Source organism: Physeter macrocephalus, chromosome 9 (assembly GCF_002837175.3).
Source record: "Physeter macrocephalus isolate SW-GA chromosome 9, ASM283717v5, whole genome shotgun sequence".
Taxonomy (NCBI): Eukaryota; Metazoa; Chordata; class Mammalia; order Artiodactyla; family Physeteridae; genus Physeter; species Physeter macrocephalus.
Genome location: NC_041222.1, coordinates 86,697,741 through 86,722,524, shown reverse-complemented (window position 1 = coordinate 86,722,524; position 24,784 = coordinate 86,697,741). Strand labels below are relative to the sequence as shown.

The window sequence follows — 24,784 nt, the reverse complement described above, 5'->3', positions numbered from 1 at the left end:
GCTCCGGACGCGCGGGCCCAGCGGCCATGGCTCACGGGCCCAGCCGCTCCGCGGCATGTGGGATCCTCCCAGACCGGGGCGCGAACCTGTTTCCCCTGCATCGGCAGGTGGACGCGCAACCACTGCGCCACCAGGGAAGCCCTCCCCCACTTTTTGTCTTGGATGTTTGAACATTTTATTACGGAGAATCTCAGACACACACGGGAGCAGAGGAGTGATATGAGGAACCCCGTACCCATCGAGGCTCCTGCAGGCTGGGGGCTCACCCCCGTCCTCCCATCCATGACCTCCTCCTCTGCTCCCTCCGGGAGGCTTTGCAAACCCCAGACCCATGTTCTTAATCTGCACGTTTCCCTGAGCATCTCCTAAAGGAAGGGACTCCTTTTTTCAAAATAACCAAAATATCGTTATTGCATCCCCCAAATTAATTTCATCAAATAGTGTTCAAATTTCACGGACTCCTTATCATAAATGATGTTTGACTATTCAGTTCGATCGGGTTGAACTCAGGCCGTCTGTGTGGCCAGGCACTCTCTCCGTCGTCGAGTCTCCGTTCCTAGGAGTCGCCCTGGGTCTACTTGCTGGGAGAGCCACCCGCAGCCCTGTCCGGCCCCCCAGCCTCAGTCTGGCTCCTGTGAGAGGCCGGACCCTCCACCCGGGCGGCCGTCCTCCTCCTGGCCCTTGACCGTCGCGGTCTGGAGCACGTCAAGGGTTGCAGAATGGGACCTCCCCCCTCTACCTTTCCTTCTCCATCTGTGAGCTGGAATATCGTCTGTGACGGGGAAATGCCCGTTGCCAGCTATTCACACCTCCCGAGGCCAGTTCCTTTGGACATGGCAGGGTCGGTGCTTGAAATCTTCGCCTTTATTTACTAGTTTTCCAAATAATGAGTAAGTTCTCCCCAAAGGGAGACAGTGGGTTTTTGGACTCTTTTTGGTTTTTTAGTATGACCGTGACTCGTGGATTTAAACGTGTTGGACGTGCCTCAAGCCATTGTAGCCAATGCTCGGACTGTCCCCTCCTGGCCTCTGGCAGCCTCTCCTCTGCTCCTGAATCCTTAGACACCACCCTGGTGGTTGGTGTAATTTTCTGGTTCCCTGGAATCAAGCCGGCCCATGCTCACCTTGTGCCTTTTCTGCCCCAGATCTCTTATTTTTTTGTTTCATTTTGTGTTAGTCTCCAGAGTCAGGCACTTAATTTCTGTTTCACGTAAACGAGATGCTGGTCATTACCCTGTGGAAATAAAGTGTTTGAAACAGCAGGCACTTAGAGCAGAGGGTTGCGAAGGGCCTGCCCTGCTCAGCCCCTACTCGCTGTGTTCATTGGATCCCCTTCCTCGGAGCCGCGCTCTCCTTTGCAACAACTCGGGCTAACACTGCCTTTCGGGATCTCGTCTTGGGAGCATCATGCTTCCACCGTGTGCTTGTGCAGACCCGCAGGCGCTCAGTCAGAGCCCCCGTTGCTCTGTTAATGCCATCACTGTGGGTCACCGAGAGGCTTTGGGCTCTGTAGACGTAAAAGAGGAAAAAAAAGTGAAAGGACTGTAGCCAAGCTTCAGTGAAAACGCCGTGATCGAGGGCCTGTCGGAGTTCATGTTCCCCTGTGCTTATGCATTGCCTGTAGATAATGATGAAATTGTCTACACTGTAATTTCTAAAGGAAGTTGCTATTGGAAATGGGACTTTGTTCTGCTTTCATGTGTCCCGATTAACACTTCCATTTCTCTGAAAACACTTTGCTAGGGGATTCACTTCACTGCCATGGAGAAGCACCGTGTGCTTCCTGACCTCTGAGTGCCCGACGGCCAGCTTTGATTCTCTGGGAGGAAATATATTTTGGCATCAATCCTGGAATATCACACGGGCAGACGGGGCATCTTGGGGACAGTGAGGCAGGGGCGTGGGAGCCTTCTGGGATGCAGCGCTGTTGCTCTCCGTCCTCCGGAGAGTGGGGGGCTGAGGCATCTGCCAGCCTGACTTGTCCACCTGGTGTGGGAGAAGCAGGAGCGCAGATCTCAGCGGGAAGACATCTGACCTGAGGGAGCCCCGTGGCTTCATCACTCTCACCGGCTACCGTCACATAAAATGTAAGGCATCATAACCCTGCCCTTCCACTGATGAAGTAAACGTCAAGACGTTTTTCTAGACTCAAGCATCAGTTTTGAAGGGATGAGAAAACCCACTTGATGTTTGAAAATGCCTGCAGTTTAGGGAATTCCCTGGCAGTGCAGTGGTTAGGATTCTGCACTTCCACTGCAGGGGCCATGGGTTCGATCCCTAGTCGGGGCACTAAAATTCCGCCTGCCACGCAGTGCGACCAAAAAAAAGAAGAAAAGAAAATGCCTGCAGTTTATTTTTTTGATAAACACTTGAACCCTCCCCACTTTCAGTCATTTAGTTTTTGCAGTTTTTTTCAGTGAATAGCAGTCATCTGGGAGCCGCCTTCCAGGCGCCCTGGCTGCAGCATGAGGATCACAGAACTTTCACGAAGCCCCGTTGCTCACGGGTCCCGGCGTCTGCTCTCTGAGCCTCGCTTTGCAGTCTGTCTCGGGAAATACCTGTGCTCTAAACACCACCATGCGCTTTGTAAACTGTATGTTTTCTATACCAGTATCTCCTTCTAAAGGGGGAACATGCACTGAAATGCACTCTCCTTTTTCCTCACAGGCGTATTGGAAGGTCTCGGAAGATAAAAAAGCAAAATGCGCGGAAAAGGGGAAATCAAAACAGGTAATTTCTTTTGCAAGCTTCAGAGCCCACCCAGGCCTGTCTTACTTGTTTGACTCTCCCGAACTCCCCGACCTCTGTGGTGCAGCCCAGACAGGTTGCCCCACCCTCAGGATGCCGCCAGGCTTGCTCACATCATCGCGACTCATCCTGCAGGTTACCTCCCTGTTCCCAAGTGGTGAGCCTGGGGCTCTCAGTGCAAGTGCCAAACATACCGGGCTTTAGGAAATTACTTTAAAGTTTATCTGAATTGAATTTATTCAAATGGCCTGACACTTTGACTACAGAAAATGATGGCTGGTGCCTGCTGGCCTAAAGGTGTACAGTGCAGGGTTCGTGCCTTCCCTGAGCCCCAGTGGCCTGGAGGGGTTGCTGTAGGATTTCTGGATTGTTGGCAGTATCTGTGCCTTGAGATTCTGGTCCTTCTCTAGGAGATACTGGGCATCTCAGTGTGGTGGCCATCCGGGAAGCGCTGGGCTGAGTGTCCATCCATCTCCCTCCAGAGCTCTGGGTTATGGCTACCACCCACTTGGGCCACCCTGCCCCTAAGTGGTGCGGGGCATGAAATTGTCTACACTTTAATTTCTAAAGGAAGTTGCTATTGGAAATGGGACTTTGTTCTGCTTTCATGTGTCCCAATTAACACTTCCATTTCTCTGAAAACACTTTGCTAGGGGATTCACTTCACTGCCATGGAGAAGCACCGTGTGCTTCCTGACCTCTGAGTGCCCGACGGCCAGCTTTGATTCTCTGGGAGGAAATATATTTTGGCATCAATCCTGGAATATCACACGGGCAGACGGGGCATCTTGGGGACAGTGAGGCAGGGGCGTGGGAGCCTTCTGGGATGCAGCGCTGTTGCTCTCCGTCCTCCGGAGAGTGGGGGGCTGAGGCATCTGCCAGCCTGACTTGTCCACCTGGTGTGGGAGAAGCAGGAGCGCAGATCTCAGCGGGAAGACATCTGACCTGAGGGAGCCCCGTGGCTTCATCACTCTCACCGGCTACCGTCACATAAAATGTAAGGCATCATAACCCTGCCCTTCCACTGATGAAGTAAACGTCAAGACGTTTTTCTAGACTCAAGCATCAGTTTTGAAGGGATGAGAAAACCCACTTGATGTTTGAAAATGCCTGCAGTTTAGGGAATTCCCTGGCAGTGCAGTGGTTAGGATTCTGCACTTCCACTGCAGGGGCCATGGGTTCGATCCCTAGTCGGGGCACTAAAATTCCGCCTGCCACGCAGTGCGACCAAAAAAAAGAAGAAAAGAAAATGCCTGCAGTTTATTTTTTTGATAAACACTTGAACCCTCCCCACTTTCAGTCATTTAGTTTTTGCAGTTTTTTTCAGTGAATAGCAGTCATCTGGGAGCCGCCTTCCAGGCGCCCTGGCTGCAGCATGAGGATCACAGAACTTTCACGAAGCCCCGTTGCTCACGGGTCCCGGCGTCTGCTCTCTGAGCCTCGCTTTGCAGTCTGTCTCGGGAAATACCTGTGCTCTAAACACCACCATGCGCTTTGTAAACTGTATGTTTTCTATACCAGTATCTCCTTCTAAAGGGGGAACATGCACTGAAATGCACTCTCCTTTTTCCTCACAGGCGTATTGGAAGGTCTCGGAAGATAAAAAAGCAAAATGCGCGGAAAAGGGGAAATCAAAACAGGTAATTTCTTTTGCAAGCTTCAGAGCCCACCCAGGCCTGTCTTACTTGTTTGACTCTCCCGAACTCCCCGACCTCTGTGGTGCAGCCCAGACAGGTTGCCCCACCCTCAGGATGCCGCCAGGCTTGCTCACATCATCGCGACTCATCCTGCAGGTTACCTCCCTGTTCCCAAGTGGTGAGCCTGGGGCTCTCAGTGCAAGTGCCAAACATACCGGGCTTTAGGAAATTACTTTAAAGTTTATCTGAATTGAATTTATTCAAATGGCCTGACACTTTGACTACAGAAAATGATGGCTGGTGCCTGCTGGCCTAAAGGTGTACAGTGCAGGGTTCGTGCCTTCCCTGAGCCCCAGTGGCCTGGAGGGGTTGCTGTAGGATTTCTGGATTGTTGGCAGTATCTGTGCCTTGAGATTCTGGTCCTTCTCTAGGAGATACTGGGCATCTCAGTGTGGTGGCCATCCGGGAAGCGCTGGGCTGAGTGTCCATCCATCTCCCTCCAGAGCTCTGGGTTATGGCTACCACCCACTTGGGCCACCCTGCCCCTAAGTGGTGCGGGGCCGATGTCGGAGTCTTGGAGTATAAGCGCCCCGTCTTCCTTGGTAGTCGGTTAAGACAGCTAAGTTATAGTCAATTTCAGTAGTTGTTGGCTAATTTCAAAGCAATTAAAATTAAAAAAAAAAAACAAAAACAGAAAAAATGTTTTGGCTAAACTTTTTTAGCAAAGTACTAAACACTTTCACCAAAGTCACTAAATTCGAAATGAGGGAAAATGCAGGCATTGCGATGTAATAACAGGTGTCGCAGGGAGTTGTCTTAGAGCTAAATTAGAACAGGCACTTTGGCCGGCCCCACGTGGAGGCCATACAGCGGACAAGGGTCCCTCCCAGTTCTTTCAGGGACGATGAATTACTTCCAACCAGTTGGAACCAAACTTCCAACCAGTTCCAACCAAAACAATCACGGCAAAAAAAAAAAAAACCTTTCCCGAGTGGAGATAATTTCAGATGCTAGCACATATAATCCAAGTACATTTCAGCCTAAAATAGTGGGTGGGTTCTTCAGTGGCATCTGGTTTTCCTGCGGGGCCCTTCTGATGTGGAGCCGGGCTCGGAGCCCCTCATTAGTCCTGCCTCTCCCCTGAGCTAGACGGGCCGGACACACCCCTCTCCTGAGAAGCACTGTTTCCAGTTGCGCACACTGGGGCGTCGAGGGTGGGGTCCCCCAGAGAAAGGGAAGGTGGAGGGAACTCTGCACAGCACACACCCCCTCGGGCCTGCCGACGCAATGGATGGTTTGTGTGTTCCGTGAGAGTGAATGCGTGTTTCCCTGTGCCGGGTGTCCAGTAAGGTTTGAGGTCAGCTTTCATTGCTTTTTGGCTGATAACATCTTTGCTGAGTATAAATCAGTGACTGAGGTGAAATCTGTTTTGGCACTTGACAGCGGCCTGCGGACCCTGCGCAGACAGAAGCACTCTGGCCGGCTGCAGATTTAGGTTTGTGCAGGAGTGGAGCCGGGTCTCCGGAAGCCTGCGCCCACCGTGCCAGGCAGGGCAGGGCTGGCCTGTGCAGATGGATGGCACCTGAGGCCCGAGGGGGAAGGGTGGCAGTGAGTTCACAGTCGGCTTGGTCATCAGTGAGCCGAGAGGAGCTGCTGTCGGGCGTGTGCTCGGCTGGTTCATGCTCCAAAGCGAGCAGGCTGGACAGTGGGATCATGGAGGGCATCCGGTGGAACCTGCACGGTGGCTGACCCGTGCGTTTCTCTTCCTTGTAGACAGAATGCCTTAACTACATCCGAGTGCTGCAGCCCCTCAGCGCCAGTGCCCTTTACGTGTGCGGGACCAATGCGTTCCAGCCAGCCTGTGACCACCTGGTAAGGCCGCGTAGTTCCCCTGGTCAGCAGTGAAAGCAGCGTGGGGCTCGAGGCAGCGGCAGGTGGTCTCCGCTCTGCAGTCTGGGAGGATTTTCTCCTGCCAGCTGTGTGGGGATGGGGGTGGCCCATGGCTCCGCAGAAGGCCTCTGCCCACTCACCGGCCTCCTCTAAGCCTTCCTGTCTGTAAACCACCACGATTGAGGGCATGACTGGGTGCAGGCCTTACAGGACCGCTGGCCCATCGTGCAGAGCTGGCAGTGAGGAGAGCTTCTGGGAAGGCCAGTGTTGACAGAGAGGAAGCATCAATGTGCCCTGATCCAGCATCTGGCCTCTTTCTCCCTGTCACGTTTTGTATTTTGTGAGGGAGCCCTGGCTATGACATGGGCCCCGGTCAAGTGGAAAACTCAGGACTTCTGCTCTTGGATCCCTTGTTCTTGGTTCATATATGTTACGGACTAAATGTTTGTGTCTCCCCAAAATCCATATGTTGAAGCCCTGATTCTCCAAATGTGATGGTCTTTGGCGATGCAGCCCATGAAGAGGTAATTAAGGTTAAAGGAGGTCATGAAGGCGGGGTCCTGGTAGGATGATGGCCTTATAAGAAGAGGAAGAGACACCAGCGCTCTCTCCCTCTGTCATGTGAGGTCACAGCAGGAAGGTGGCTGTCCGCAAGCCAGGAAGAGGTTCCTCACCGGGAACCAGCCATGCTGGCACCCTGGTCTCGGACTTCCAGCCCCCAGAACCATGAGGCAGGAACACGTGTGGTTGCGGCTGCCCCGACCCCTGTGTGCGGTCGTCATGGCAGCCCGGGCTCGCTAGGACGGTGTCTGCCGCTCTGGTCTTGGGGCACCGCTTTCAGTGTTGGCTGTTGGGGTACAAGTTGCCCACTGATAGGCAGTCCTGGAATTCTTCCCTCCGAGGAGTGGCAACCCAGTGCCAGTTTGCTGAGCGCTTATGGAAGCAGGACCCATCTCTCCGTCACCTGCGTCAGGTCCTTGACTCTCCCTGAGCCTCGTCAGTTGTCAGTAGGGTCCTTTGGAGAGGGCCCCCGACTCTTACACCGCCCTCCCACCACTCCTGATTCCCTTGCTGACGGGTAGCCGGAAGGAGAGAGCGGATTAGAGAGCAGCATCTCTCTGGGAGATGCTCTTTTTATTCAGATGCTCCGATGAGCCATTTATAACAACCACAAAGAGGGAGGAGTGTTCTAAATGCACTTGAGGGTCAATAATGAAGCACATTTTCTAGCGTTTGTCCCTATTTAGTGAGTAACTGTCAAGTGTGAAGTATGCTAAAGTGGACAGCTTAGTTTGCTAGAACCCTAAATTCATTGGAATTAAAAAAATGTTTTCCAAGCTTGAGCCGGAGGTACATGACAGGACAAAGTATGGGCGAAGTAAGGACCTGCTTCGAAAACCTTGTGTCCGCACACAGACCCCCGGGCTGGGGTCCATACATAGGGTGGGTCTGCCAGGCCGTCTGTGTCCACAGACTCGGGCGACGGGTTGAGATCGGGGTAGGGGGTGCGTCTGGCTGTTGAGATCTTCAGTCCTCATAGACAGACTTAGTCTCTTTTTCTTTAGGTCGCATTAGTCATACTAGAAACATTTTGCACGTGAAAGGATTTCCTGGCTAAACTCTAGTTAGAAGCTTAAGGTATGGAATTTAAACTTAAATTCCATAGGCTTGTCAGTGGCTGAGGTTAGGGAATCATATGTTTCATTTAAATCTAGACCTATATTTTTTCCCAATATTAAAAAAAAAATTTCAAGCTGACAGAAAAGTTGATCACACACACGTGTTCTAACCACACAGATTGCCTGGTTGGGAGCGTCTGTATGTGTGCACAGGTGTGAGCACACCCGTGACCCCTAAATGCTGCCTCAGAATAATGACATTTTCCTACAATAATGCCGGGTTTGTCATTATATCTAAGGAGACATACAGTAATTCTCTAATGTCATCTAACCTCCAGTCCCTGTTCAGATTTCCCCAAACATCCTCTTGAAATGCAATCAGTGAATCACATCAAGTGGGGTGCACTGTCACCCCAGGTCACACCTCCTAACCTAAGAGGTGAGAAGTCTGTATAGTGTTTCCACCAGCCTGTTAGAAATGTAACCGCATCTTTTCCCGTGCCCCTGAGCCCCCTCTGCTCCGTCTGTGACATGTTTCCCTTGCTCTGACAGACAGCAGGGCTGCCCATCCACCCATCGCAGTTTGGGTGTCCATCTTCTTAAGCTTCGCCAGGCTTTCAGGTGGAAAATTGTACCGCGCTTTCATTGCCTTGTGCTTCCTGGGTTGCCGGCAGCTCGGGCATCCTTTCTTTGTCTGTGCTGCCGGATAGGTTTCTTCTTCTGTAACTTGCTGTGCTTTGACCGTTTTCCTCCTGGAAATACTTTATTACTCATGGGTACAAGCTGCTTGTATATTCAGGGATGGAAATGCCTCATCTGTCGTTTTGCAGGCATTTCCCCCGCTTTGTCACTGTTGATCTCTGTCTCATTCTTCTGTGGACAAATGCTTCCCAGTGCTTTGTGTACTGGATCTGTCCATTTTTTCCCTTAACTTGGCTTTGGGCTGTCTTGTCAGGTGAGGAGAGATTATCCCAAGACTGAAATTGTCACCCATACTTTCTGTTAGTGCAGCACGGTTCCGTTTTTAATATTTAAATCATCGATCCACCTGGAGTGTGTTTCGATGGGTGGAATGAGGTAGAGATTCTGCTCCTTTTTCCTGTTATCTGTTTATTGGATAGCCTGGTCCCCCGGCTGCTTTGAAGGCGTCTTTGTTGATATTAAAGTTCTGCACGTGGCCTTCCAGTCCCTTCCGGAGCACATCCTGTGTTTGGTTCGCCCTGGCTGTTCTACGGCCCTAGAGCCATCAGCATTGCCGTCTCCGTCCTATAGGAGAGTCAACTGAGGCTCCAAGATCTGGAGGCACTCTCGAGGGTGTCAGAGGGTGCCAAGGCACCAGCGTCCAGACCTGGGACCAGGTGGTAGACCGTGCATGTGCTCTCCCCTCTGTCCCCCCAGAAGAGTGAGTCTGTAAATTAAATGGTCCCACAAAGATATATTATGACTACAGAAGTTCAGACATTTTATGGTACTCTTTCTTTTCATTCAATTATAGAACTTAACATCCTTTAAATTTCTGGGCAAAAATGAAGATGGCAAAGGAAGGTGTCCCTTCGACCCAGCACAAAGCTACACGTCCGTCATGGTTGGTGAGTCCTGCTCTCAGAGTCTGTCCCTGGCTTAGCTCTGCTGGACCCCCAGGAGGTCCCGTTCCTCCTCCTCCACAGTGGTCTCCCTCTGCTTCGTTGCCATATTCAGGATCCTCACAGAAGGTACGGGAGCCTCTCCACAGCCCCGCTGATAACAAGCTTTTGAATCCATTGTTCAGTAGGATAACCAGCCACCTCCACAGTCCTCAGGTTAGATTTATAGGAAGAGATTATCTTATATCTGTCATTTGTGCAGATCATCTGGATTACTCGGTCACATTGAGTTAATGCTCCTGTTCGAGGGACGTTTGTGACTGAGCCGTGACCTGCCTTGGAGCGGCCTTGTACACCCAAGGCGAGCAGGCCAGGAGCCTTGAGTGCACCCACTGTTGTGTTTGTTATTTTACTGGATGCAGGAGTTACTTGCATTGTGTTACTTATTGCCCCTAACAGTTTAACGTGGAGCCTGAAATTACCCATGTCAAAGAAACAAAACAGAAGACTCGGGAAGCAGAAACATGCGCCCAGAAGCAGGGCGATAGTCTCTCCGTTTCCTGGGAGGACTTGTGTTAGCTTGGGAGGAGAATGTGGTACTGAGCGTCTGTCCCCGGCACTAGCGTTGATTCCCTTTTCCTCTTTCCGCCTGAAGATGGAGAGCTTTATTCTGGGACGTCGTATAACTTTTTGGGAAGCGAGCCCATCATCTCCCGAAATTCTTCCCACAGTCCTCTGAGAACGGAGTATGCGATTCCCTGGCTTAACGGTAAGAAGCAGGTGGCGTCATGGAAGGTGTGTTTCTGCTCGGGGTGGCTTCCTTGCCGGCAGAGCCCTCACTCGAGTTCTCCTTTTGCCGGCACCCAGCCTCACAGGAGGGCATCTGCGGCTCACCCTCCTGTGTCCCGGGGCTCATGTCAGCCCCGGTGCAGTAGGGGCGCTTCTGGAACTGCTGGGGGCTCCACAGCCAGCATCCACGGGCTTCTTTGCTTTCTTCTCTGCTAAGAGAGTGCTGTTTCAAGCCTGCCTTTACCCCTTCTTGAAAACGGGTCTGGGCGGCTCAGAATGGCGAGCTCAGGCTCGTTAACGTCAGCATGTGATATTATACCATTCTCTCTGGACATCATGTGTCCATGTTGGATTCACGGTCCAGATGGCTCACAGATGTTCACAGGGGACTTTTCTCGTGGGCATCGGCCAGCCAGCCAGAGCCTTGGGGCACCTGGATCTGGTGGTCAGCAGTTTGTCTCCTTAAGGCATGTGCTGTTTAAACTGGCCAATGCATATCTTCCAGTGGGTCTCCAGGCTGCCTGCCAGTTGGGAGGCCCAGCCCTCGGTTGCTGGGCTGGACCGGGAGGCGGTGCTTCAGAACCCCCATCTCGGGCATCTCCTTAGGCCAAGGAGGGCAAGATGGGCACCGTCATCCTTCCTGGGCCCCGGTGTGTGTTTGGGGTGTGGCCTGGGCACCCTCCCACATCCTCGACAGGGGGCGCCCGGGCCTTCGGTGTGTGCACAGGTATAACCAGAGCGTCTGCTCCCTGCAGAGCCCAGCTTCGTGTTTGCTGACGTGCTAGGAGAGAGCCCGGAGGGCGGGGACGGCGGGGGCGACAAGGTCTACTTCTTCTTCACGGAGGTGTCTGTGGAGTACGAGTTCGTCTTCAAGCTGATGATCCCACGGGTAGCGAGGGTCTGCAAGGTGAGCCCACCCCCCCCCGCCTTTGGTCCCAGCCCTCAGTGAGAGCACGTCGCCCAGGCTCCACACCTCCTCCGAGATGTCCATTATCCGTCCACTTTGTTCTTCCTGGCTACAGATGTCGGTGGGGACGGGCCGAGGGCTCGGGCCTCTGTCCTCCCCGCGGGCCTCCCTGGAGACCGCAGGAGCGCCCGCCCCGTGTGTGACAATGACTGTCCTCAGGGCTCTGCTCTTAACGCATCTCCCTCAGACCTCCCCCAGTGCATCAAAAGTTAGTTTTTCTGTACTGTGTTAACCAAGGAATGGGGATTTTTTCCATTCCAACGTAAAGATGGGGAGGGGTGCGTTTTCATTGTGTCCGGAATAAGTAAGGATACGTCGATTCCATGTTCTTCTGCATCCAGCTGTAAGAGTTTCAGTATTTCTCTCCAGACCAGGTCATGTCAGGGGTGTTTCACGATCGCCGCTTGGTGGTCAGTTCACTAAAAAGTGTTTTGGAGACCCTGGCAGGACCAGAGCACCTCAGCGGATCACTTGGGGGCCGGAAGGACGTGAAGATTTGATCTCCCACAAGGAGCGCCTTTTGGGGGAGACCACGCTTACACACGTTGGCCTGAGACAGATTGGGGAGCCTGTGCGCCCACCAGCCCCTGCCTCCGCCGGTCACTCACGGACGGCTCGTGAGTCTGGAGGTGCACATGAGCCAGAGGGCCAAAGCAGTGAACGCGTGCAAGGATGGCGGGGCTCTGCTGCGTGACACAGAGCGTGGGCAGAGTCGAACGGTTGTTCTAGCTGCAGTTGGGAGACTGCTCGTCGAGAGGGTTTTGTTGGTTTGGTTTTGTGCTTCAGTCGGTGACCCGAGCTGGCGTGAAGGGAGTTGCTGGCGTCACTAGTAGTCTGCAGCCAGCTTTCCTTTGCAGCCTTGGCTTCCTTTCATTCAGGCAGAGCCGCTCTGGGCCCAAGTACATCACTTATCACCTGCTCACGGGGGAAGTCTGCCCTCCTCCTACCATGCGTGTCTTTGGGGTTACAGGGGGACCAGGGCGGCCTGAGGACCTTACAGAAGAAGTGGACCTCCTTCCTGAAGGCCAGGCTGATCTGCTCCCGGCCGGACAGCAACCTCGTCTTCAACGTGCTGCGAGACGTCTTTGTCCTCAGGTCTCCCAGCCTGAAGGAGCCCATGTTCTATGGGGTCTTCACCCCACAGCTGTGAGTGCCCGGGCGGGTGGGTTGGGGGTGTCTTTCGCTGCGCTCCCCGCTTCAGGGCAGTCACGTCGCCCCCTCCTCCCCAGGAACAACGTGGGGCTCTCGGCCGTGTGCGCCTACAACCTGTCCACAGCCGAGGCGGTCTTCTCCCGTGGGAAGTACATGCAGAGCGCCACGGTGGAGCAGTCGCACACCAAGTGGGTGCGCTACAACGGGGCCGTGCCCACACCGCGGCCCGGGGCGGTAAGTGGACCGGCCTCTCTCCACGGGGAGCGGGCGTCCGCCCGGAACTGGGAAGGGCCTTGGGCACGCTCTCCTTTTCCTGGTTTCTTCTCATCGGTGTGTTGTGTAACAGCTGTGGCTACAAACTGCCCGAACAAGAAGGCTCTTCTGGCTGGCACCAGCTGTTCTGTGGGATTAACGTTGCGTAATAAAGTTAGAGCTTTTTCATTTTCTGTTTCTTGCAGAGAAACACACGATTTCTTGGCAAAGGGACGAACGATACTCTCCATTTGTTAATATGAGTCACATGTTTTTTTCTCCTAAAAGTAGTGAATTTTATGTAGAAATCGGTGTGGGTGTCTAGGCCGATGCGGCTGCATCCATTTATTACGTGACTGGTGAGCTGGGCCGTGTACATGGCCCATGGGTGGGGTCGTGACCTGGGAGAGTGGCCTGGTGCTTGGAGCTCACCTCCCCCAGGATGGTCCCCCTCTCTGGGGTACGCCTCTGCTGACACAGTTCAGTTCCTTTCATGCGTATCTTTAAGCAAAAGGTGTTCACCTGTGGTCGTGAATTTTGGTTTAGACACATCCAGAGCTAGGACAGAAAAAAAGAATCCTTTGTGCTCTTGACCTTTATGCTATTTATATTTAGAATTGGACTATTTTTAGCCATTTTTCGAGGCTTCTCTTCTGGGAGAGCTATGGAATGATAAGTGTGTAATTTTCGATTTCAGAAGTGGGATATGCTTTTTTCATTTATGAGTGGATGAAAATTACTTCATTGACTATGTATCATGAGACACAATTGTGTCTTGTGGACAGAAAGACAGTTGCATTGCCTCCCTGCCTTATAACTGTGTCTTCAGATTCCTGGGGAAAGGTCACCTCAGTGTTTCCATTTTTTCAAGAAATCCACTGTGTAGTCCTAAGTTCTTCACCTCGGGGAAGCCTCCCCCCTTGGACGGAGCGCGTGCCATGTGCCCGCGCACCCCGCGGTGACGGGTGGTCTGCTCCCTGCAGTGCATCAACCGGGAGGCGCGTGCGGCCAACTTCTCCAGCTCCCTCAACCTACCCGACAAGACTCTGCAGTTTGTCAAAGACCACCCTCTGATGGATGACTCCGTGACCCCGATAGACAACAGGCCCCGGCTGATCAAGAGTGACGTGAACTACACGCAGATCGTGGTGGACAGGACCCGGGCCCTGGATGGCACGGTCCATGACGTCATGTTTGTCAGCACAGGTGGGTCCCGGGCCCTGGGTAAGAACGTGGGTGATTCCAGCTAATTGCTGCTGCCCGGAGCCAGCATCTCCCCCAGGTGCCTGAGTGGTCTGTTAGAGCGTGGAAGGGTTTCTGAGAAGTCACCACACCTGGATGGCTTCAGATCTCTGTGACCATCAGAACACCTGGGGCACTGGTTAAAAACGCGAGTCCCGGCCCAGATCTAGAAATTCAGGTGTGGTAGGTCTGGGCGGTACGAAGGGAGGCTGGTGAGAGCCGGCCCACGGGCACGTCCTGCCTCCCTGCCTGACACCTGTCCTGACCTGCCGTGGGAGACACACCTTTCCTGGTGGTCCGTAGACTCCGACACAAGTCTTCCGGAATGATCTTGGTAGCCAGGCACAGCAGCCGCTGGCGGGCTCTGTGGTCAGCTCTGGGTGCTGCCTAGCCACCAGCCTCCCCTGCTTGGGGCTCCTGGCACAAGGATGGCACCCTCAGAGGCCAGTGCAGCCCAAGAACTATGTCACGTTTGTGTGGAGGACACAGTGTCGACTCCTCTGATGAGGGGTATTGAAGTCAACAAAGGGCTGTTTATTTTTCAGATAAAAATGGGGTAACCCATGTCAGTCCAGTTGTTTATTTTGCTGATGGCTTTTCCTTTTCCGTGTCTAATGCGAAAACATCTGTTTCTAAGCCTCCTCCTGGGGGAAGGAGTGGGAGGCAGAAGGGTGACGGTTGGCTGCGTGGCTGACAGTGCCGGCACCGTCCTCTCCTCCTGGGAAGTAACCCGCAGCTTTGACCTTGCAGACCGGGGTGCCCTGCACAAAGCCATCAGCCTTGAGAACGACGTCCACATCATCGAGGAGACACAGCTCTTCCAGGACTTCGAGCCTGTCCAGACCCTGCTGCTGTCCTCCAAGAAGGTAAAGTGACTGGGTGGCCGGCTGGATGGCCCCACGTCTCGGTGACCACAGGCTGGGCCGGGCTGGGCCAGGCAGGCCCCGTCGTCCATCTGGCCTAGAGGAGCCGACCTTCAGGCTCTTATAGAAAGTCCTTCCATGAGCTGTGGGGTATGGGGTGGAGGGAAGGCAAACCGTGTCCTAAAAGTTGCAGAACCTCACTGAGTTGTTGGGACCAATGTACGATGCCGTCGGGGGGCTCACTGGCCTGTGAAAACGCTTCTTGTGCCGGAACTCTGTGAGGGTAAGACCCAGTCAGCGGGTGTGCCCTCCGTGCAGCTTCCTCATCATCTGCACAGAAAAGCGTCCTCTGAGTAACGACGCGCCGTGTCTGTAAAGCCCCGTTTCATGAGGCGCTGTCTCTTTCACCAGGGCCAGCCCGCTTTGTCCTTAAAGGGCCAACAGTGAATGTTTGAGGCTCTGATGCCCGTGCTGTTGCAGTTTGAGAGCAGCCGTGGGCAGTCCGGAAGCAAGTGAGCCCTGTTATGTTCTACCAGAGCCTCATTTACAGGCACTGAGCTTTGCAGTTCGTGGAATTTTCCTGTGTCACAAAATATTATTATTTTGACTTTTCTTCAACCGTTTGAAAATGGGAGACCCGCTATTAGTTGATGGGCTGTATAGAAACAGCCAGCGGGCTGGACTTGCCCTGTGGTCCACAGGCCGTCCCCTGCTGTACGTCCAAAGTGGCCTTTGGGAAGTGTGCCACCCGGTTCACAGCCGGGGTGGAGAGTGAAGAGCAGAGCTCAGGCCGGGCACCGGGTGACCTCGTCCACATCCCGGCTCCAGGTGCGTGACCGTGAGCCTGGGTGGGCCAGTCCTGCCTCGGTTTCCTCATCTATACGGTGAGGCACGGCAGACCCTGGGACTGTCCCAGCCCTGCCCTGCGACTCCCCATGCTGTGACCCCTGGGCTGACGGGCTCTGGTCAGCATGAGAAATTGGTAGCCTGGCCACGCATCGAATTCCCCTGCACTGCAGGCCCACCCATCGCTTGGCCTCTCCCACCTGCACCCTGTTTGTAAAGCCTTGCGTGGGAGCACCAAGCCAGGCTGTCCTCGCTTCGTATGGCGTCGCCCCGTTGCTGAGATTTTCCCTTTTGACCCGTGACACTCCTGGGCCATCCTCTCTTCACGTTGGAAAGAGGTTGTTCCTCCAGCCCCTCAGAGCATCCTCCCTGCCCTGGCTCCGGGTAGGGGCCTCCAGGTGGCTCGTGGGGCCCAGGCTCACTCCTCCCTGGGCTGTGGGCAGTAGGAAGGGGGTCCCGACAGCCAGGCGAGAAAGAAAAGAAGGAGACCTCTCGGTCAGGCGCGCGTTTGCAAACTCCACACACGGTCTTGCGTCCTCTCCCCGTCATCATGAGCTTGAGGGGTTGGATCTGGTTTTCAGACTCCTGTAGCAGGATCACTTCCCCTCCTGGCCGCCGCAGTGTGTGTTTTCTCGCTCCAGTTCTAAAAGGGAAGGAAGACGAAATAGCCTAATGGGGTTAGGCCACCAGACATCTGTACCTCTCGGGTGGGTGCTTTTGGCCCCCTTTCCCCCGGGCCCACCTGCATCGTTGTTGAAACAAGGAAGCCCAGGAGCCCTTCTGGCCACTGCCACGTTGCTCGGGTGCTTCAGCCAGGCTGGGGCAAGCTCCCTCAAAGCCTCCAAATGGTCTAGTACTCATCAGAACCAAGGCCGGGCCCCCAGTGCAGACATGTGATGAGAACAGGGCTCGGCTCTGCTCCACGGCATCTTTCACAGACCCAGCTGGCCCTGCCATCCTGAACCCAAGTCTTCCAGGGCATGTGGGCGCTGATCCCATGGAAGGGATGGGGGAAGGAGAAGGGAGGGAGGGGGCAGGACCACCTGTGGGAGGTCTGACAGGTCAGTCCTGTGCTCACCTGCCTGAGGTCAGGATTGGTCATGTGGCCGGGGGCTAGCCATGCAGGGAGCCTGGCACCCCAGGGAGTGAATTGCCTGTTCCCACAGGAGCCTCCACTGTGTGGGGTGTGGTTCAGGTGCCCATGGGGTCCCACACCTTCTCCTGGGCTAGTGGGCTCAGGGTGGCTTCAGAATGCTGTCCGTGCTGCCGTGGCAGCAGGAAGCAGCTGTTCGGGGTAAAAAGACACCTGCTCCCCCGTCCCCATTCCCCACCAGCAGCCTCTTCTGGGTCGATCATGCCTGGCTCTCATTGCAGAAAACTGACGAGCGGCTGCCACAGGGCTGGGGGAGCACAGGGAGGGCTGCCAGGGACGGGGGGCGCCCCTTGTCACTACCTGCTCTCCCCTGACAAGTGCACTTGTTTTTTGTTTTTATGGTGGTTAAGTGTACATCATATAAATTGTACCACGTTAATTATTTTTGAGTGTACACTTTAGCACCATTAAGTACATTCACATAGTGCAACCCTCATCCCCATCCATCTCCAGAACTTCTTCATGTTACAAAACTGAAACCGCAAAACCATTAAACACTGACTCCCCGCTTCCTCCCATTCCCCAGCCCCTGGCACCCACCAGTCTCCTTCCCCTCTGTGTGTGTTTGACTACTCTAAGAACCTCGTGTTGATATAAGTGGAATCCCACAACATTTGTCCTTTTGTGACCAGCTTATTTCACTCAGCATAATGTCTTAAAGGTTCATCCATGTTCATCCTTCCTTTTCGGGGCTGAGTAGTATTCCATCCCATGCATCCACCACATCTGGTTTATTCACCCACTGGTGGACGCTTGGGTTGCCTCTCCCCCTGCTGCATGAACAGCCGTGTTCTCCAGGCTCTTGTGCGTACACGGCAGGCATGCTCTGGGCCCATGGAGCAGGCTGAATGTGGTTTTCCCGGAGACACTCTTTGATGGTGAGGTGCCACCTGTACAGCAAAGGTGGGAGCTCCTCCAGTTCTGGCCATGTCCACCCACAATCACCCACCTGTGTACACAGAGACCGAGATGTGACTGAGAGAGCCCGGTGCTGCAGCCGAGGGCACGGTCACCCAGAGGGTGGGGACCCTCGAGGGGCCAGCAGGAGGGCACCTGGGCACGTGCGCACTCAGCAGATCTCACAGGTGCCGGGTGGTACCCGGCCGGCTTGTTTTCTCTCACAGAAGAGCTGGGGTGAATAGTACAGGGGTCCTGCGGCCCTTCCCCAGCGCACCTGTCTAACCGAGGAGGTCCGCTGGCACAGCGCCTGCACTCGCCTCCACACACCCAATCCCCGCCTTCCCACGACCTGCTCTTTGACCCCAGGGCCCCCCATGGCCTCCCTCGGTGTCTGTCTGACGGCTCCTGTCTGCCCGCATCTTGGTGACCTTCACACATCCGGAGAGAACTGATCGGCGTTTTGTGGAACGCCCCTCGGTTTGGGCATATCTGATGTCTTCTCGTGTTGAAATTGGGGTTGAGCATTTGGGGAGATGACCACTGTCTCGGGGACATGGATTCAGTGACCACCTGTCATCACAGTTTGACTCTGTTGCACAGGGGACTGCCCTCTCTCGGCTGTGCTCACACACGGTGGGTCTGTGACCCCCGGGCCTTCAAGGCATCAGAGGCCAGGAGATCTGGGGTCACGCCAGGGCCGTTGCACTCCAGCCAGACTCTGAAATTAATTCAGAACATGTCCGCAGATAGAGGCTGTGTTTAAAATACTAAGCTCTGTGTAAACTTGGGAATCTTTTGACATTAACCAACGGCCTTTCTAGAGCGTCAAGGTGAGACAGAGGCTCATCAGCAAAGGAGAGAGAAAATGCCGTATGTGAATTGCCAGCCCTGGGTCTGCTGCTGGGCTTCGGGTGGACTCCTTGGGGGAGCCCTCGTTCTAGCTGAGTTCCGTGAGAAAATCAGCCTGCCCCAACTGCCCGCGCGCCCGGCTCCCTGCCAGCGCTGCGGGCGCTGGCGGCATCAGCCTGAGGGTGGAGACGTCCCAGGCCCAGCATTCCAGAACGCGGAGGCGCCTGCTTTGCTCTCTGCTTCTGAGCGGGGCTGTCCATTTCCCCGGCCGCGTTCATTTCTCGTACACGTAGATGTGTGAGAAACGAATGCCTCCTCGCTTGTTTAACTCTGTTTACGAGAGCGCGGTTCACTCTCCACCTGTGTTCACCGCGGCCCCGCTGGATTCACACGCTGACACGGGGGCCATCTGTGTGCTGGTGCTCACGTGTGGCCGGCACGGGATGGGCTTTGGAGGCTGTGCCCTTTGGCCTCTGGTCTAGTGAGGCTGGGAGGGCAGTCGGGAGTGTCAGGCTAGTGGGTCTTCTTGCACACAGAGGGGGCAGAGGAGGTGCAGAGATGCGTTGCTGGCGGGTAGGATGAGGGTGGGTGCTCGGACGGGGGAGGGGATGGATTTGGACCAAGGCCCAGCACACTCTTGAGGTAGCCCGTGGATTCCGCCCGAAATCCACCCGTCTGTCACGACACTGCAGTGCAGATTTGTCTTGGCTCTAACCTCGTTCCACTTCCTCCTCCAGAAGCTCGGGACGATGCTTTGCCCTCACTCCCCGTGAGCTAGAGAAGCACCTGGCGCGTTGAGGGCTGCCCCCACTCGGTGCCCACCGTTCCTCATCTGTTTCGCACCCACAGGGCAGAAGGTTTGTCTATGCCGGTTCCAACTCGGGCGTGGTGCAGGCCCCCGTGGCCTTCTGCGGAAAACACGGCACCTGCGAGGACTGCGTGCTGGCCCGGGATCCCTACTGCGCCTGGAGCCCGGCCGCGGCCGCCTGCCTCGCCCTGCACCAGACCGACGGCCCCAGCAGGTACCGGCCCCACTGCATGCAGGCGCTCCGCCCAGCCCCTCGGCATCAAACGCATGCACTGTGTAACCTGTGCCCGGTTGTCTTGCAGGGGTTTGATTCAGGAAATGAGTGGGGATGCGTCCGCTTGCCCCGGTAAGTTGCTCGTCCTCGCTGCCTTCTCTTCCGGGACGGCCAGGTCACGTAACCATTTCACAGTGCTTTTGCTGGTGTGGCATTTCGTACATTTTGTTCTTCTTTCTCTCCTCGGAACAGAGGTCAAGTAATCTCGTGGCAGACCCCATGATGTTTCTCTGGCCCTTTTATCACAGAACAGGATGTTGAAGCCACGCAGAGCGTATTTGTTTACTGGAAGGCACTCTCCCTCCCAAACCGTGACGTCCGCTCTTGAGATGCACCCTCTCTCTTCTGCTTAGCTTGGGGCGCGTTAAACAAAACCCACACCTCTTGTGAACAGGAGGGAGGAACTCAAGAGAGATTAGTCCCCGTTCCCCTCGGGGGATCCCAGCCCTGCCAGGAGGTCAGGCGTGTCCCAGCTGAAGGCAGGCGTGCCCTGGGCCCCTGCCCTCCCATCCCTAAGCCGCTCGCTAGCTGTCCTCAGTTAAGACAAGTTTAGGAGGAGGGTGCCAAGGCCCACCGAACGGCTAGCACACCCGGCAGCCGCTAGCAGAAGCCCGTTGTTTGATTCAGCGCCGCCACCAGAAGGCACAGCTGACCGCTGCCCAGCCTCCCCGGCCTGGGGAGTTTTCTCCTGGGAAATCAGGGCGCGAAACAGGATTTCTTCTGCTCGGAGTTGGCTTCAATTTCTTTGTCCCCAAGGGCTGCCATTGGGGTCTTAATCTTTGCTTTTCCGTCACGCATGTCTTTATCTCCTTGCTGTTCTGGAAGATTCCATGTTGCTCCACAGGGTGAAGCTCTTGTGTCCTCTTGTGCGTGTTAACCTAGCTTTGAAAGGAGTATCGAGCAGGGTTGTTGATGCTGTGCACGTTTATTTTGATGTTCCAGATAAAATTAAAGAAAGTTACCTGCAGCATTTTTTCAAGCACGGTGGCACAGCAGAACTCAAATGCTCCCAAAAGTCCAACCTGGCCCGGGTGGTGTGGAAGTTCCAGAATGGCGTGCTCAAGGCCGAAAGCCCCAAGTACGGCCTGGTGGGCAGGAAGAACTTGCTCATCTTCAACCTGTCAGAAGGAGACAGTGGGGTGTACCAGTGCCTGTCTGAGGAGAGGGTCAAGAACAAGACAGTCCTGCAGGTGGTGGCCAAGCACGTTTTGGAGGTCAAGGTGGTCCCTCGAACTCCGGTGGCCTCCACCTCGCCGGTCACACGGACAGAAGGTGGTAGGATCACCTCCAGAGTGTCAGCGGGGCCCACCCAAGGCTCCTTTCCGCAGACCCCAGCCGTGCAGGTCACCAGTCCCAGTGCCATCGCCCTGCCGTCCAGCCCCGAGGGGCCCACCAGCATGTCCTGTGAACCAAAGATTGTCATCAACACGGTCCCCCAGGTCCACTCGGAGAAGACAATGTATCTCAAGTCCAGTGACAACCGTCTCCTCATGTTTCTCTTCCTCTTCTTCTTCGTCCTCTTCCTCTGCCTCTTCACCTACAACTGCTATAAGGGCTACCTGCCCGGACAGTGTTTAAAGTTCCGCTCGGCCATGCTCCTCGGGAAGAAGCAGCCCGCGTCGGACTTCTCGGATTGCGAGCAGAGTGTGAAGGAGACGCTGGTGGAGCAGGGCAGCTTCTCCCAGCAGAACGGGGGGCAGCCCAAGCCGGCCCTGGACACCGGCTATGAGACAGAGCAGGACACCATGGCCAGCAGGCTGCCCACTGACCGGGAGGACTCGCAGAAGATCGACGAGCTCCCGGTCAGGGACCGGCCATTCGACGTCAAGTGCGAGCTGAAGTTCGCCGACTCGGACGCGGACGGGGACTGAGGCGCCCGCTGCTCCCTGGGAGGTCTTTGTGTTGCCAGTTCAGTCCCCCGTCCAGTGCTGCGTAGGTAGCCGTCGTCAGCAAACCTCAGTCTTCTGTGTCTTTTCTCTTGGGTCGCGCTTGGGACTTGGTTTCTCTTTGTCCTTTCGGAAAACGGCGGCGAGCATGGCGGCGGGGCCCTTGGAGTCATGCCTGCAGGCTCGCCCGAGGCCGCTCTGTCTGCGGCGGGAAGACGGCCGGCCGCCGCTGGCCCGGGAAGAGTTGGGCCGTGAGCGTCCCCTCCTCGTAGCAGCCACTGAAAGAGAATTTAATTCCAGATTGGAAATGACGTTTTAGTTTATCAGATTGGTAACTTATCGCTTGTTGTCCAGGTTGGCACGAACCTTTTCTTCCACATAATTACTTTTTAGGATTTTTGCTTTAATTATGTTGGCGTGTTGGGTCATTCATTTTTTTAAATCACTAAAGCAGATGTTTTAATATTTGGAAGATGTACATCTTCTGGATTTTGTTGTATATTAGGGTAAAGGTATGGCTTATGTTGCTTAAGATTCTCAGGGATAATCTTACTTTTGCTAAATGCATTCTTTTCTGCTTTTAGAAATGTAGACAAAACCGCGTCTTGAACACATGTCCTTTTTTTAAAAAAAATTTTGTTCCTTAAGGGAAGCATCATTTTCAGAGAGACTTTTTTTCTGTACCTTTTTTTTTTTTTTTTTTTTTTTTTTTTTTTTACTCTTAACTCTTTTGAGGAGAAGGCTGTGGAGGACTGTCCCACGACACCGGGCAGGGTTGGGAAGGAGGGATGTGGCCCCCAGCGTGCTCTGGGTGGAGCCGGGCCGGCCCAGAGTTGAGGGGGACGAGTGAGTTACAATCCATCGCCCACGGCCACTGGTCCAAACCTCCTGCCCAGACAGAACGTTCACCGGGACATCTCGGTCACCTGAACATCTCCTTTTTCTTTTTGCTTCCATCTCATGCCCTCTGCCCGCCCAGACTCTCCACTTAGCCTAACCGATCTGTCCACAACTGGAAGAGAGCAGGGCGGCCGGGGACAGCCAGGCTGGTGAGCACAGCGCCCCTCCCACACCTGCCGCCGCCCTGGACCTGCCAGGCCTGGCGCCCTCTTTCAAGGTGCAAGTGGGTGGCACAGTCTAACCAATACCGATGTCACGCTCCATTTCCTGCTTTCCAGACACCCACATAGAGGAGCCTTTCTTTCCGTGGCAAAGAGCAATAAACTCTTGAGTGTGTGTGTGGCCTGTGTGGACAGTGTCATCTTCCAGCATGATAGGATTCGACCGTTTTGGTGTAAACATTTGTGTTTTATAAGATTTACTTTGTTTTTATTTTTCTACTTTGAATTGTATACGTTCGGAAAGTAACCGAATAAACAGAAGCGTATATCCTTGACGCGGGCGCGTGGTTCCCTGTGGCTCTCGCGCCGCCTCCCCGCGCGGCCTGGCCCCCTTTCTTTCTTGCACTTTGTTCCCCTTCTCTGGCTTGCGGTGCATTCCTGACGACTTCTGCCTCAGAGCCCTCTCTCTTTTCTGTCCTCTGTCTCGCAGCCTCATCTCCTCTGCCCTTTCCTTCTCCGGGGTCCTCTTCCCTGTCCTGTCTGGTCCCTGACTCATCTTCCTCTCCCCGAAGCCCCTGGCCGGCCTCGGGCCCGGGGCCTGACAGCCGCCTGCAGGTCAGCTTGCTGCCGCCTTTCCTCAGCGACCAGGCCCAGCACGTACATGCCCTGGGGACCTTCCACCTCTTCTGCCATGCCACAGGTGAGCGGGGCACCTGTCCAGATGGGGGGCGGGCAGTGGGGGCCTCCTCCACGAGCACGGCCTTCCTGGCTGCACCTCTCCGGTGGTCCCCCAGCGACACTAAACTGTTACCCCGAGGCTGTTCCCGTGGACAGCGGGGCCCGACCAGTGTTTTCCTCAAAGGGCCAAGCTCTTCGGCTTCTCCGGCCATGGGTTCTGTTGCAACTACTCAGCTGTTGCCTCGTAGCTTGAAAGCTGCCGCTGCGGGGGCACCAAAGTTCATTTACAAACTGCAGCTTGCCACTTGCTGGTACGTAGGGTTACTTCTTTGTCGGCTAACAATTTGGGTCTGACGTATGTGGCGTTTGGAGATTTAAAACATTAACCGTAGAGCCTCCAGAATGGGAATTGTTTTCGCAACGTGCTTCAGGATGTTTAAACGCAGAAAAGATTGGGAGTCTAGCATGCCCCCTCGGGTGTAGGAGGCGTCGGTACTGTGTTGGATGGTATTGGGATGGAGCGTCAGCCAAACCCACGTTCCGAGCGTGTCCTGGGCTTTGGGCAGCGCCCGGTGGCCCGGTCTCCCCAGGTGTGCCGTCTTCTAACTCACCAGTAGCTGCGGAGAGAAAGCACGTGGCGCGTTCCGGGCCTGGCGGCTTGTCCTCTTTGCTCAGAGGCGAGGAATGAAGTTAGTGAGGGGGACAAGCAAATCTCATTGTTTTCCTTTTTTTTGAGAATTTAAGCAAGCTGTGAGAAGCTGCTGAGTGTTACGCTGCTGCCTGATCCCCTGTGGAGGTGGCTCACAAGCCTTTGAGTGGCTCTGTCCACTTGTGACCCCACACGTGTGGTCACTGGTGACTCCTGCCTGGGCCTCGGGCAGTGGGCAGGGAAGTTGCCAGTGAAGGGGGCTTTTGCAGACAGACCTGCAAGGGGCGGGTCCGTGTGGCCCCGGGTCACCTGGGTGCTGCTCTCAGCCACTTGACTCCCTTGGGACAGGGGCCCGGGAACTGCTTCAGGCCCCCAGGCCCGTCGCACAGTGGCAGGGTCCTCCACAGTCACACTGGGGAACCTCCTCGGTGGTGGGAAGGCGGGGAGGCTCGGTGCTGGGGACACCAGGGTCCCTTGCTGGCAGACACAGGCCCTCAGGGACCCCATAGCTGGGCCTGCGAGGACCCGCCCCTCAACAGAGCGGTTTCATGTCTGCACTCGGGGAACCTACTCTTCCCGAGGGCAGCCTGCTGTTGAGGGACAGAGTGGACGAGAGCGTGTCCCTTCTGTCCGAGGCCCCACGCAGGCCTCGTCCCCAGGCTCATCCTGCCGCATGTCACTGGGTTGGGTGTCCCCAGTGACACGTCCAGATCTAGGCAGGCGCTGCCCTCTTCCTCTAAACCTAGCCCAATAGCCAAAGCCGGGTTCCCTGTGCAATGTGGGTGTTCAAGTGCACGGTGTTTAAAAAGGCAGCGTCTCTGGCCATCCCCTCCCCCGAGTCCCAGAAGGCACCAGAACTAAAGACCAAGTTTCTTGTCAGGCTGCAGCTCTGCAGAAATGTTGCCTCCCGCCTCTGCCTGCAGGCACCTCCCTGTCCAG

General features: G+C 55.0%; 2 protein-coding genes across 5 annotated transcripts in view; one reads left to right on the top strand and one right to left on the bottom strand.

The window, feature by feature from the left end:
- Positions 1–22,995, top strand: part of SEMA4D (semaphorin 4D) — a 69,645-nt gene extending 46,650 nt beyond the window's left edge. For 3 of the 4 annotated variants that reach the window (XM_055087302.1, XM_055087301.1, XM_055087303.1), the window contains 12 exons: positions 2,667–2,729; positions 6,158–6,256; positions 9,389–9,482; positions 10,132–10,245; positions 11,021–11,172; positions 12,203–12,378; positions 12,462–12,618; positions 13,620–13,842; positions 14,629–14,744; positions 19,339–19,511; positions 19,600–19,643; positions 20,514–22,995. In XM_055087302.1, coding sequence (XP_054943277.1) covers positions 2,667–2,729; positions 6,158–6,256; positions 9,389–9,482; positions 10,132–10,245; positions 11,021–11,172; positions 12,203–12,378; positions 12,462–12,618; positions 13,620–13,842; positions 14,629–14,744; positions 19,339–19,511; positions 19,600–19,643; positions 20,514–21,442 — 2,340 coding nt within the window. In that variant the 3' untranslated portion in view covers positions 21,443–22,995. Of the gene's footprint in view, positions 1–2,666; positions 2,730–3,345; positions 4,388–6,157; positions 6,257–9,388; positions 9,483–10,131; positions 10,246–11,020; positions 11,173–12,202; positions 12,379–12,461; positions 12,619–13,619; positions 13,843–14,628; positions 14,745–19,338; positions 19,512–19,599; positions 19,644–20,513 lie in introns of those variants that run through there. The other variant, XM_024130866.3, reaches the window with a different exon arrangement.
- Positions 15,575–24,784, bottom strand: part of SECISBP2 (SECIS binding protein 2) — a 67,215-nt gene continuing 58,005 nt past the window's right edge. The window contains exon 17 of the mRNA XM_055087300.1: positions 15,575–16,230. Coding sequence (XP_054943275.1) covers positions 16,184–16,230 — 47 coding nt within the window. The 3' untranslated portion in view covers positions 15,575–16,183. The remainder of the gene's footprint in view (positions 16,231–24,784) is intronic.